Source organism: Gobius niger, assembly GCF_951799975.1.
Source record: "Gobius niger genome assembly, chromosome: 6".
In the NCBI taxonomy this organism is placed as follows: Eukaryota; Metazoa; Chordata; class Actinopteri; order Gobiiformes; family Gobiidae; genus Gobius; species Gobius niger.
In genome coordinates this window covers 18,800,060-18,813,288 of record NC_136857.1, presented here as the reverse complement: position 1 = coordinate 18,813,288, position 13,229 = coordinate 18,800,060, and the positions used below count along the sequence as shown (strand labels likewise).

General features: G+C 42.3%; 1 protein-coding gene across 13 annotated transcripts in view; it reads right to left on the bottom strand.

The window, feature by feature from the left end:
* The window catches only part of agrn (agrin), a 325,948-nt gene that overhangs the window by 64,570 nt on the left and 248,149 nt on the right, over positions 1–13,229 (bottom strand). For all 13 annotated transcript variants that reach the window (XM_079557727.1, XM_079557735.1, XM_079557734.1 and 10 more), the window contains 6 exons: positions 12,682–12,879; positions 11,926–12,126; positions 6,608–6,750; positions 6,036–6,141; positions 3,306–3,425; positions 1,034–1,198 (listed from right to left, as the gene is read on the bottom strand). In XM_079557727.1, coding sequence (XP_079413853.1) covers positions 1,034–1,198; positions 3,306–3,425; positions 6,036–6,141; positions 6,608–6,750; positions 11,926–12,126; positions 12,682–12,879 — 933 coding nt within the window. The remainder of the gene's footprint in view (positions 1–1,033; positions 1,199–3,305; positions 3,426–6,035; positions 6,142–6,607; positions 6,751–11,925; positions 12,127–12,681; positions 12,880–13,229) is intronic.

The following is a 13,229-nucleotide window of genomic DNA, read 5'->3' as shown; positions in this document are numbered from 1 at the left end:
ATGAAATATATTTGCAATTTGTGGTGCCAAATTGGTTTATTTCCACTTTTTCTTATTGAAAGTAGAGGCAGAAAATGTTGCATTTTTCGAATAGGGATGTAATATAGCCACTATTTCTATCTCAGGTACCAGCTCTTTATTTGTTTAGTATGAGAGCAGTCCTCTTAACCTCAGGGACAGCCTAAAATGAGCAAGTAAGAGGAAAACAACCGTAGGGAGGGACATCAGGCCCATCATGTTCCTGGAATCGATCATGTGTGTTTGTTCTTGGCTGCTCCCCCCCCACTGGAGTTTGTATTGGCGTCTGGAGAGCGGGCGGCTGGCTGCTGTAAACCTTGTTAAGGTCATGCCACGGGTAAGACGCCTGCCCACCTCTTGCTGCGCTCTGAAACTGCTCTGCGGCTATGTGCTTAAACCCCTCTGAGCTGGTCACCATATTGCATTACAGCAATACCAAAACGATGCAGCGACCCTGGCTCCGACTGAATACAAATACTTATGCCTCATTCAATCAGAACGTGCCATACGTCTGTCAACTGCTTGAGAAAAATCTGTGTTCATGTACTGTATGTATTACATGGTTTATAATGTAATAGAGAGAAATGGGTTTCTCTGCTGTTTTTAGTGTAATTTGTAGCCTCAATTTACCTCCAAGGGAACAGAGCAGAGAAAATCTAATTTAATATACCTACAGTGCAGTTTCCACCACCATGACGTCATGCAGGGGAAGTCTACAATGCTTGAGCAAAACAATGTCTACGCATGATAATCCACTGATCATGCCCCTCATGGTTTAGTGGTATTTTTATACCATTTATACCATTTTTAATAGTGCCATAATTTTATTCATTTATTTAATTAATTAGAGGGTATACAGTCCTTAAATTGATGATTTATCTTGGCCAGCTGATTGCAGCATGTACAATAAAAGAGGACCACACTGTCTACATTAGTACAGAAGTGCTCATAGCGTAGAAATGCTGATACTAATCAAAAGTATAATGTATATACTATCATGTGTCATGCGTCTTACGTGTGCATCCGCTCATGTTCTCCGTGACGATCCCTCTGAAGTTCCAGAACCCGGGCTCACAACGGTCGCACTTCAGTCCTCCCACTCCAGGTTTACATGAGCACTGTCCAGACGCTGGGTCACATGTTCCCTTGTACGACCCGTAGACATTACACTGACACGTGCCTGCAAACATATTACGAAACAACTTATTTGCATCACTGTAATGTGACACAACTAGTCATGTCCATAGTTTTTATTTTTAAAGCACTATTAAGTAACTCATGCCCCTAGAGGCCATAAGCGCTACTGCAGGTGTCATATCATGTTTTTTTTATTCATTAATTGTCCGTGAGAGTAAACTTATTACAATAATTACTTATTATTATTACTTATTACTACTCTGACAGAAACGACAGAGAGAGAGGGATATTGTACATCCAATTACACAATGGAGATCTTTTTTGTCACTCAAACTTGGCTGTAAATACTGTTTAAGTGGCTCTAGCCTCAGTTAGCTTTGCCTGCTAGCCTGTTATCTTCTTCTTCATGGTTCCATTAGAGTGTATTGGGGCCTCTGACCCGGTGCAGGAAAGTTGCAAGTGTGGCTTTCTTGCCAGAAACACCATGTATTATCCCCACAGGGACTACGAAAAGGATTTATTAAGGTAAACAAGTTACTTAGTACTTCTTTAATGCATCATCTTCTCACAACATAAACTTCTAACACATACAAAGGTGAATACATTTTCTTTTTTGACTCATAGGCTTTATTTAATAGAATTAGAGATGAGACTCGAACCCTGACAAGACAATCGGTAGCACTACTTAATTTCTCGTCAATATCCCTGTTTGTCAGTGCGCAGTTTTCCAGAGAGCATCTTGGAATATCTCTCTAGAAGGAACCCATTGTGTTGGTCAACGAGTGTAAGATAATTAACACCCAGCACACAATGTTTTGAAAGAGTTTTAATGAATTACCCTTGAAAATAAAGACTTTTTAGAAAATGTAAACAGTGAATTTTGATGCAGGAAGTGTGCTTTGCTTTTTTTCTGTGTGTGTTTGCTCCCTGAACACCAAAGAGCACCTTCACCACATAACAATTGTTTGATAAATCCTTCCCGAGGAGTTCTAAATTTAACTTTTTGGAATAGAGTCTTTCCTCCAGGTGCGTGTTCACTATCATTGGTTAGGATCATCAGATGAAGAGATTTTTTTTTCCTGTCGATACACAACAGCATTATCATCCGTATTCCTTGGATTAAGATGAAACATTTGCTGCTTCACGACTTTGGCTCTGTAATTACAGTCAAGGACAGTAAGCTCCATATGCTGAAGCAGCCTGATGGGATCTCACGCCCACATTTTCTGCTGTGTCCAACAAACTCCGGCAGTTCCCCTTGTCAAAATTGCATTCATATGTAACTAAATTGCACCTGCTAATATAGGAAAAGGTAATGTCGTCTGCTATACATTATGTTCAGCCCACACGAGAGCTATATTAGTCATTTTATTCATTTTAGATTCAGTTCCACTTTTATGTCCTCAACATCATTAAAACTGTTACCCATACAAGTTATGTTTGCCTGCCGGAGTCCTTCACATACTGATCTATGAGAACCATCGCAGTGCAATATTTCAGAGCATCCATTTGTGATGACAGTGAGAAAGAAAAAGGCAGTTTTATCAGATGAGGGGAGAGTTGAAGCTGTATGCAAGCTGTAACTGTCTTTGACATTGTTTATGATGCTTTATCTCAGTGCTGCTGCCTAACCCCAAGTCACGACTACAATGTGACAAGACTCTAAAAGTGTAGTGGATCTTAGTTGAAAGTATTTTTAGCTAATAGCCTAAAAACAAAAACATCATGAGTTAATTTGTAAGTGACATGGTTTGTACACTATGCCTGTCGACAGCCAATGCTTGGAAGACAAAAGCGACTCATTAATGCTTTTTACAGTATTTGAAAAGAGACTTTGGTACTTTTATGCCAAAAACTCACCTTGACCAAACTTTGCTTTGCTTTCTTTAATCATTAATTTTCACTTCATAATTACTCAGCATTTTGCAAAGTGCTGTATAAAGGTCACGGTCTCATTTAAAAATGCTAATCAAGACCCAATGCACCTCAATTAAAAAGTTATAAATGGGTGTAACTACAGAAAGTGGCTCGGTGCTTGAAACAAATAAAGCATACATCTTTCTGTATTGAGTTTGATAATGAAGTTTAAATGTTTAACATCTGATTAAAAAAAAATATATATTTCAACCTTGGTTGTATGCGGTACTTACTGGGACATCCAGCCTGTCCGACCCCCAGGGCAGCCGTCATGTCATCCGAACAGCACCCATACACAGACAAACTGCAGTGCTGGAGCTCTGCCAATCCAGGCACAGGCATCGCTGAAACGGCTGAGGAGCACAGAACAACACCAACTTTTGAGCCATTAAGTTGGAAGCGGCAAGAATTAGACAACACAATCTCCGGGCAACATGGACTTTTTTTTGGCAACAATGAGATTGGCTCGAGGGGCAGAGGTGGAGAGGCTGGCAGCCAGCTACACGATTACAATTCTATTTGAGACTTTCGCTACAATGACTCAAATTCAGGGACAAAGATGCTGTTACCCCCAATGGAAGCAAACAAAAGGTTTGCTGCTGAATGTGCAACTGACATTTACCACCTACAAGCAGCCATGCTCCTTTCATTTGTTCCTGTCTAATACTATGGAACTGTGCAGCCACCCTACAAGCCAGCAAAAACAAATATATTATTAAAACAAACTGCATAATGGGAACAGAGTTTTGTTTTGCAGCCCCGCTGGTGTATACTCACACACCCAACGCCGCCGTGTGATGTAAATAGTTTCAATCATTGATTAAATTAACACTGCACTATTCTAATATTTATGTTCATTAATATACAATATTAGGCACCAGTTCAGAGTAAAGTATGCATGTACTACATTAGTAGCCATATGGAGAGTACTTGTACAGGTTAAGTCTGCTTAATATGCTTAATATGCTCAGATTCCTATTTTTGAATGCTAATAAAGTTTACCCTCAAAGTCTCAGTTCATAAGTAACAAATGATGTTTTAAATAAAGCTAAAGTTAATGTGTATAACTAAATACACACAAATGTATGTTTTTCTTATTGTTGTTTCAACATCCTCCCTTCGCTGTTAAAAAAGGAAAAAGGACTGAAGGAGTAAAAATGTCTCCTCCAGACCTGCGACTTGTCCAGAGATTTGAACGGAACAAAAAGACTGTAGTGCGGAGATAGAGTTGAATAGACAGGGGAGAAAAATCGCTGAAGTTGAGCCCATACTTTGTCAGAAAAGTAAAGTTGTACAGTCAGGCGGCTCTGCTCTCTATTCCCTCCCGATCTCTTTTTTCTTGTGTTGCTCATTTGGAGTTTGGAGGCTGGAGATCCGGGGGCCATAAATCACGCTGTTACTGGTGTGGATATGAGCCTAGGCCTAATGGTGATGACTGGGCGCGCTCTTTCTCCACCGCTCCAGAGATGGGCTTTGGACACACTTCATTTAACTTGCCACTTTCCGCCGCCGCTTTGGCCTATCTGTTCCAAGCCTATTAGGATGAGCAGAACTTTTAATTTCATATGTTCTTCCACCCTTCAAGGGTTTTTTTCCTCTTGAGTGGCTATTGTCCAGCATACAGCGGCTGGCTCTGAACACAATATGAGTTTTGGAGCTCCTCCACTGTGCTCTCTCAACTGTGATGAGTGTAGTCTGTGTTGTATTTCCCTGGGTGCTTGCCTTGCTTGTTTTAAACATTTCCAGTTCCTTACCTAGAACAGAATGGGTGAGTATAAGATGTGTTTGACAGAGGCATAAGATAGGCCTATAAGAGGCATTGATTCAACATGTGTAGAAAGCAGATGACACTGAGTAAAGCTTTCAACATTCTGTGAAAAAACATGGGTTCATGAATACAATTACCTGCCATTGTGCGCAAAAGATTGATAGTAATAATAGCACATTGTGATTAATGTTTCTGGATAAGGCTTTGATTTTGACAATTAATTTTATGCAACTTTGCATTGATATTTTGAAAGTAATTTGTTAAACCAACAGTTAGTGTGTGGACTGCAACTGCAATTCGTCAACTTCAGCAGAGAATGTCAAATATTACAAAAGCTAGATCATTACTATCAGCCCAGTAGTGCACACTGATCAACTTTCTGGCCTTAAATGAATCTTGGGAGTTTATCTCGTTAAAAACGGTCCCAAAGTCTTCCTTCATGCTTCCACTCTGGGGTCAAATAAAGTTTCCCTTTACAATCTAAAGTCAAGTGTAAAAAGTGAAATTCCCTAAGAGCCGGGTCTCTGTTAGCCAATAGGGGAGCAGAACCCTCGGAGGAGTCCTGAAAAAGCGATTGATTATCCATGGATGGTGGAGGAGCGTGACAGCCGGTGCCCAAGGAGGAATCTTTGGGGAAGGGTTGAAAACAGTGCCAGTAGTCCCTCTCCTGTCTGCCCATTGGGATTCAAACTGGCTGGAATGATGGCAGAAAAATCCCTTAAGAGCATTTTACTCTGCTCCGGGTCTGTGCGAAAAAAGCTCTTCATTTAACATGGTCAAGGAGAGGAAAAGGAAGGAGTGTAACCTTTGCTGCGCAGCGAGTGATATGACAACTATTAAAGCTGATAAATGTCACTCATTTATGTGCAAAGTGGACCTTTTATACTTAAGCGAGTGGGACAAAGTGGTGTCCCGAGGGAGCCTGAAGCAGACCTATGAGCGCAGGTTTAATGCATTCAATTGTGGGCTTGGAGTGAGTCATCCTTCTCCGAGTCTGGCCCGCGCAGATACTTCTCTGAGATGAACGAGAACGCTGCTGGGAAGTGGCAAAGGTGCATGGCGGATTTACATCACAGTTAAGCTGCTGTTGCGTACAGTGGGGAGACAATAGCACTCACAGTAACCTGGGGTCAATGGATGGAATGAGCGATGGGGATGGGGTGAATCGTGAGCATGACAGGGGGGATGAACTCACCGGAGCAGGGACCTTGGTTCTGTATCTGTAGATGCTCCTGTCTCTCGCATCTGGCCTTCTTCAGCTCACACTCATTGCTGTAGTTTTTACCGTCGGAGCCGCAAACCTGAAAGAGAGGCCAGAGCTGCGTGAGATTTTGGTCGATGCTCGTGTTATGTATTGGTTTGCTTTACAGCTCTTAGATTATGGGAAAGATTAAAAGGATTACTCATAAAGGTATAACACAGCAGTGAGTGAGATTTCGGCTATTGACTACAGTATGTGTATAACTTCAAATCATAACAACGGCGCCCAAGAAGTGACTTCCTGTTTCGATCCAGCACACCAACATAAAAGGACACAGCTAGTCTCATTGATTAGTTCAGCAGGTATTTGCAACAATACAAGAATATAATTAAATACACACATTTTAAGTGTTTTGTTTGTTAATAGTTAGGCAGGAAGAAAGTTGAACTAATGAACTGCTGAACTAATGAATAAGATGGTGCTTTTATTTTGGTGTGCTGGATCGAAACAGGAAGTCACTTCTTGGGCGGCGTGGTTATGATTTGAAGTTATGCACAGAGTCATACCGGACTGTGTGGGACACTCTGACAGGTGAAGTCGCACACGCATCTGTCCTCCTCGGCGTCTTCGTCCCACGAACCGCCAAACACCCGGCATTTGTCCTGCTCGCAGCTCTCCACGCCGGACCCTGACCCTCCAGAACCACAGTCTGCAACACAAAGTGCACCCAAGCTATTAATCAAACATAGCAACACCCAGAGAAAGATAACCCCGCCGGTCGGGCCAAAAACCGTGTTCCTACTCTCACTCCTGGTATGACAAAGATCACATCGTTGAGAGTTGGCTCACGTTGGTGTCTGGAACTAAAGGCGCTGCTGCTGGGACAAGATAATGACCGACTGTAGCGAGGGTGAAGCATTGACTAAATAAATTAGAGTCAACGTTTCTGCGCCACCAGTGAGGCATCCTTTTCATTTCAATTAAATTCAGAGACAAAAAAAAGAAAGAAAAAGTGAGGTAATTATTAACAGCGGCCTCCAAGTGCGCAGAATAGATTGGCGGCGAGCGCTGCTTTATGGGCGCATGTGCCTCCTCAGAATACAAGTAATTGCAAAGTGTTGTGTAAAATCTAATTATCTCCAATGACTTTAAAGGAACTTGTCCCAGACACTTTATCTACGACCCTTAATGGCATTTTATCAGTCTAAAAGTCCCATTCCTGCTGACCTAATGCAACGGGTAAATGACGGAGCGACGCTTAAATTAGCAAGCAGAATAATGACTCTGAAAAAGCATACTTTGACAAGAGCGGTTAATATCAAAGAGGTTAAGCAAAGGTTTCAATGCGTTTCAATCTTGCATTGAAAATCAAGCGACAAAAGTAAAGGTTAGATTTTGATCAGTTTCAAGGTATTAGCCATGGGTCATAGATCAACTGTGCACAAATGGCTCAAACATTACCAAATAGAAACAACACCATTATTCACTTATTTATTATCTTCTGTCTCACTCAATTGAACGCCGTCCTTTCAAGACTGTGATTGTTCCATTCCCACTGATCTGATCTTATTAAACAAAAACGCCACTAATGACTTTGTGAAACAAACTTTGACAAAAAGGCGTAAAATCCATAAGGAACAGGAAAACAATGCATTTCCTGAAGGGCTCTTTTCTTTCAAAAACAGATTGCGGGTTGCAGAATGCAGCTAAATGATGTTGTCGGAATCTGGGTTTTGATGTTGCAAATGTTACCTACAGTGGAAATCCTACAGGGGAAGTTTGCAGGAATGAACACGCACAAGAAAGATGGAGGAAATGTCAGACAGTGAGCACCGCACCCCGGGGGTTAGCAGAAAGTTAATTTAAAACTAATTTGTTAGTCAGAACAGAAAGGCAGTGCAACTACAAGCTCCCAGTGCAGCAAAAAGACCAAAAATACCAGGTAATCACAACAGTTTTGCTCTGTTATGTTTGGTCTTGCCGCTTATTTAGCGTCTGGTATTGATGGGACGACTCTAATGGTCAAATCAATGCAAGAGCGGGAAGTGGCACTTATAAAGCGTGTTTTAAACTGGATTACAGGGGAGGGAGGGGTGTCTGCTAGCTGTTGGCCAGTGCTGCCCTTAGAGGCTATTAGAGACAGGCCATCAGCAATGGGCAGTGACAGCTCAACATGGTCGATACACTAAGGAGGCTTACTTTATTAACATTGAGTACAATAGGAGCTTTCAGCCACAAACATCAGAGCAACTTAAGGACACCTTTCCTCTCCGTCTGCAATCACCTCCACCCTCCGTGTTTTTTTCCCCTAAACTTTGCCTCTGTGGTTCAGTATTGATCCTTGACTGAGGTCTGCATAAAAGGCAACATTTTGAGACAGGGCTAATGGCTAACTCTTTCAACCCAACTTTGACATTAACTCAAACACTTTATCGCTGATGATGTTGCTGACTGCTAATGAGAATTTATGAAAGTGTCCAAAACATGGTCACACGTTATAACTGCTAGTTGAAGTTTTTGTCGAAAGCAAAACAATTAGCATTTCAGAAAAAAAACAATGCAAAGTTTACTCTTCCAATAAATATCAAATAATCAAAGCAATTTGTGGTCTTACTTTAGAAAGCCTACCACACTTGTAGGCATTACTACTCTCGATAATTACAACTTTGGAGGACATTAAATTGTTAAAAGTATTACATTTAGATATGAACTAAATATTCTCTTTAAAAAGTTGAAAGTCTGAATTAGCGATTCCTTTTGTTTCTAGTAAAAAAATAAAAAAAATAATAATACATAAGGCTGTGGCCATTTTATATTCAAGCTAGACTTCTTTCTCCCAGCGAGATAAATAAATAAAAGCACTGCAACATCAGAATGGAATAAATAAGGCAAAGGGTGAATGGGGTCCTAATTAACTGTTGCTCTTTGATGGGAACACCACGAGCACCGCCTCTGAACCTTTCAATTAATTCATGCCCAGCTTAGATGGCTGCATCAGCTCTTCCCTTAATCCATACACTGCTTTTTACTCCTCCGTGACAGAGGCCTCGCCTATTTAGCCACAAGAGCTCCATTAACAAGGCAGGACTCAGCCGCTCAGAGGAGAAAGACAGCAGATAGCAGGAGAATAATGTCAGGCAAAGAGAGAGAAAACATTAAAGGTTTGACAGAAAAAATAATAGGAGTATATGTCGACATATTGTCAGCAACTTCTGGGAATGTTTGTGAAGGAAAAAAAGCGGGAAACACTTTAGTAGAGCTGAAGAAGTTATGGTGACCAGCATTAGGCCTTCAGCAGTCAGCAAGTGATGCGAGCACATGCTAGCAATATGAAAGCAACATAGTGGGTGAAGGTAGGGTGACGATAAGAAAGAATGACTGAAGTGTCAGCAGCAGAAACCTCATTTAAAGAATGATAAGTAAAGAATTGAATGTGTATCTAACAAACATGTAGAAAGTACAAGTACATTTTTAAGTGCCTATAAATGATCAATGTTAAGGGCTCATCATCAAGTTAATGCGATTCTTTGGCATTGATATTTTGGACGTGACAGGGACATCTTTGGTTCCAAAACAATCCTCTCCATGTTTGGAATGTGTCAAGGCAGAAGACATGCAATGACAGGGGCTATGCACAGGGATGCACCGTGGCTCCATTTACTAGTGCTTCCGCTCCATCTATCAGTCAGTGAGCCTGGCTGCTCCTGACGGATGTGACAGCACATTAGTCCAAATAAAGTTCCGTGGGATAAAGAGGGATGGGCCGGCATGGTAGAGTGGAAAGAGGGATGGGGTTCTGGCTGATTTGCAAAAGAAGAAAATGCATTTTGCTGCATAAACAGAAGGTTACAAGAGCGGTGATTGATGGCCTGTGAAGGGAAAATCTGCTGATTTCATTCAGCTCTTTTGCCTTCCAAACACCTAAATTGCTTTTATTTTGCCAGGCTGTTGTTCAGTTTGGTGTTGTCTGGTTCAATCTGTGCAGGATGGAGAGCAGGTCATAGAAACATCCCAGTGTGTTCCTCTGCTCATAATCTTGTTTATTAGATGTCTATTCAATTAAAAAAGAGCAGCCCCTTGGGGTGATACACAGTTCTCACTTGCCACTTTGTCAGTGTCCAGAAAAGGAGCTGAGGCCAGGCCTACCCGGCTGTGAAATTAAACAGGTGATAAATTCCTCTGTGTAGCCAACACTGTGAACACTGCCATTTTTCATTACTGCTAAATAAAAAGGCAGCAGAAAACAACTTCCATGTGTATGCCCCTCCCCTCTTCACAGAAGACTAATGTGCACAGGGTTTTAGTCCATGCCAATGGTTGACAATAAATCACATATTTTTCCACTTCAGGCCGATCTTGTGTATGGAGAATGGCACAGAGGTCTGTTCACTGTGATGGAGAGTGCTGCTACTGTCCACACTCCAGGACCTCCAAACAGAATCTGTATCACTACTCTGCGACAGGAAGCAGGAGTACTTGACAGCAAGAACATAATTATGAGAAAAAGGATATCTCATGCATCTGAACACAGCATGCAACCTCATAGAATCGCTCTTACAGAGATGTGACAGGGAGTAACAGCTCCTTGGTTTTGACCATTTTACAATTTGACCAGACGTCCTGTGGAGGTCTGGGTCACATCTGCAGGAGTGAAAGGAATTGGGACAGTGCCTGTGGGAGAGCACAGGACTCACGGCCTCCCCCAGTGTGAAACGCATCGATTTCAGAGCAGCCCATCTCCTGCCCATCTGTGAAAGTGTCCATGCCCCTTTTGTGGAGAGGCACAATTTCAGAACAGAAAGAAAGTAAAATGGAGAGAGACATGAGTGGGTGGGATGGCAAACAGTGACAGGAGCAAAGGAGAAAAGATTCTGTTGTGTCAGACTGATGGTTTTCTCTGAACCAAAATGAGCAGGATGTTGTGAGAGAGAATAAGAAAGCGGAAAAGTGAAGCAGGATAGCCTTCAGCTGCTATAAGTAAAATAATGTCTTTGGGGAAGAACAACAGGCTTTAGCCTAAACCAGACACGACTCAGACATTGTGTGCTGAGCGATTTGCGTCACTTAGTTTATGCTCTACATATAAAGAAGGTCAGTGTTATGATGTTAAAGCGACCACAAGAGGCTTGATTTGCCACGCAGGCCCCAGGACACAGCAGTAGACAATGGTACAATGAAAAAGGGAAGGGCAAAATGGAGTTGACAGAGTCCTGGCTGGAGGGGTGCAGCTGAATCCCTGCTGCGGCAGGTGTAATCTGGCTCCCTTCACACCTCGTCAGGGGAGAATATTTCCACCGTGACCGCACAGCAGCCTGTCCGCATCACGACCATGGGCTCAAGGGGTACCCCACAAAGTCAGATGGAGGGGGCTGGTGTGCTCTCTCTCAACACGGATCTAGATGTATTTGCAGTGGGAATTGGATCTCATTTTGTGATAATGTGGAGGGACAGCCGCACTACATCTGTAGGAATCACTACACTCACATTAGGTGTCATGGTCACACTTTTATATGAGAAAATGGACGGATGGTGCAATAAATGTCTACTATTTGCTCAAAAAAAGATAAGAAAAAAGCAATACTACTATATATTATACCAAGGAAAGTAAAAAGCCTGTTTCCTATGTTTTAGTCGTGACATAATAAGTTTAAATTTTGAGTCTTTCAACTAGAGAAGTCACCTAGCATTAGCAGCAGTTTAATTGTGTTTTCCCTTACTGTTGAGTTCTCATTGATTGTTAGCATACTGGTGGCATACACAGGCGCTATGTAAATGCACAGCTGACTGAGTACTGTAGCGTACGGGTCGGCAGATAAAGATAATGACAACATCCGAATGGCCGATTGGTTAACATAATGACTCCATTACAAAGTCCATTTCCTACCTTCATCACAGCTGCCAGCTTTGGCCAGGTCGATCCTCCTCTTCTGTAAGCAGGACGCCATGCGGAGGAGGCACTCACTGTCGTATGTGATGCCGTCGCTGCCGCACACCGGAGATGGCGGCTCGTCGGGGCACTGGGGGCACTCACATTTGTTCTGGACGCATCGGGCACCCCAGGCACACACCGCACTACCGCATGTCTCTATGATAAAACACATTAGCGTGAGCCCAGGGCAGGGTTAGGATACCCCTTCGCAGCACTAAAAATATGGGCTTGCTGTTCTGATAAAACTCATTTGCATTACGGATTAATTGCATACATATTCAACGAAGCTTCAGTTCTGTGGAGCCACTTGCTTGTGTTATTATGATACTGAAGATCAGTATGGAACATGCTGCTGGAAGATGTGTGTAGCTATAATGGCTCTAGTGATTCATTTCCTTTAAATGTGTACGACAAACCCATTTTAATTCCCATTGAGTAATAAAGAAAAGTTTAGCCTCAGCCTTGTGTCAGCAGCTTTCTATATTGAAAATGTAGCATATTAGTTTATTATTAGAGTGTTGCACAATTCTGCTTCAACACTCAAGTGAAAGATAATTCTGTATGGTAAAGCTTAAATTCACCTTTTTGTATAAATAAACCTGGGTGAAGCAGATTATAACACCATGTTGTTTAAATATGGATGCTGTTCATATTGTGATAGTGGTAGGATTCTGGCAGATACAGGTGAGTGGACATGTGTGCTGGACTTACTGCACTCTCCCTGGCTGACCACTCGTAGCTCCATCTGCTCCTTGCAGGCCCGGACGTGCAGTTCGCACTCGCTGTTGTACGTTGTGCCATCGCTGCCACACACAGGCTGGTGGGAGTCGACGCACTCAGACGGGCAAACGCACTGACCGCTCTGGGCATCGCAGATTGCACCAAAGGAGCAGTTGGCACAAGCCTCATCTAGATGAAGATAAAGAAAATGAGTTTGGTTTCTGCATTGTAACAATAGGATTTTGTTGTAAAGTTTTTGAACCCTTAACCAGGAAATGTTTAATACAATCTGACCTTAGAAGATGCCTTGGACATTAAAAGGTGCATTAGGCAACTTTTTATGTGAAAAAAAAAAGGACATTTGTGCGTATTTGACCCTGTAGTGACCCAGCGGCTGTATGAGTGGGCATGGAGCCTTTACTTTCCATCACAGTGGTCTCTTGGACTATCCAGGATCTATTGCTTGGAAGGTTTTCACAGCTGACGGACCCTCTCACCAGAAAACCTACAAAACAATTGATCCTGGAGAACTGTAGAGA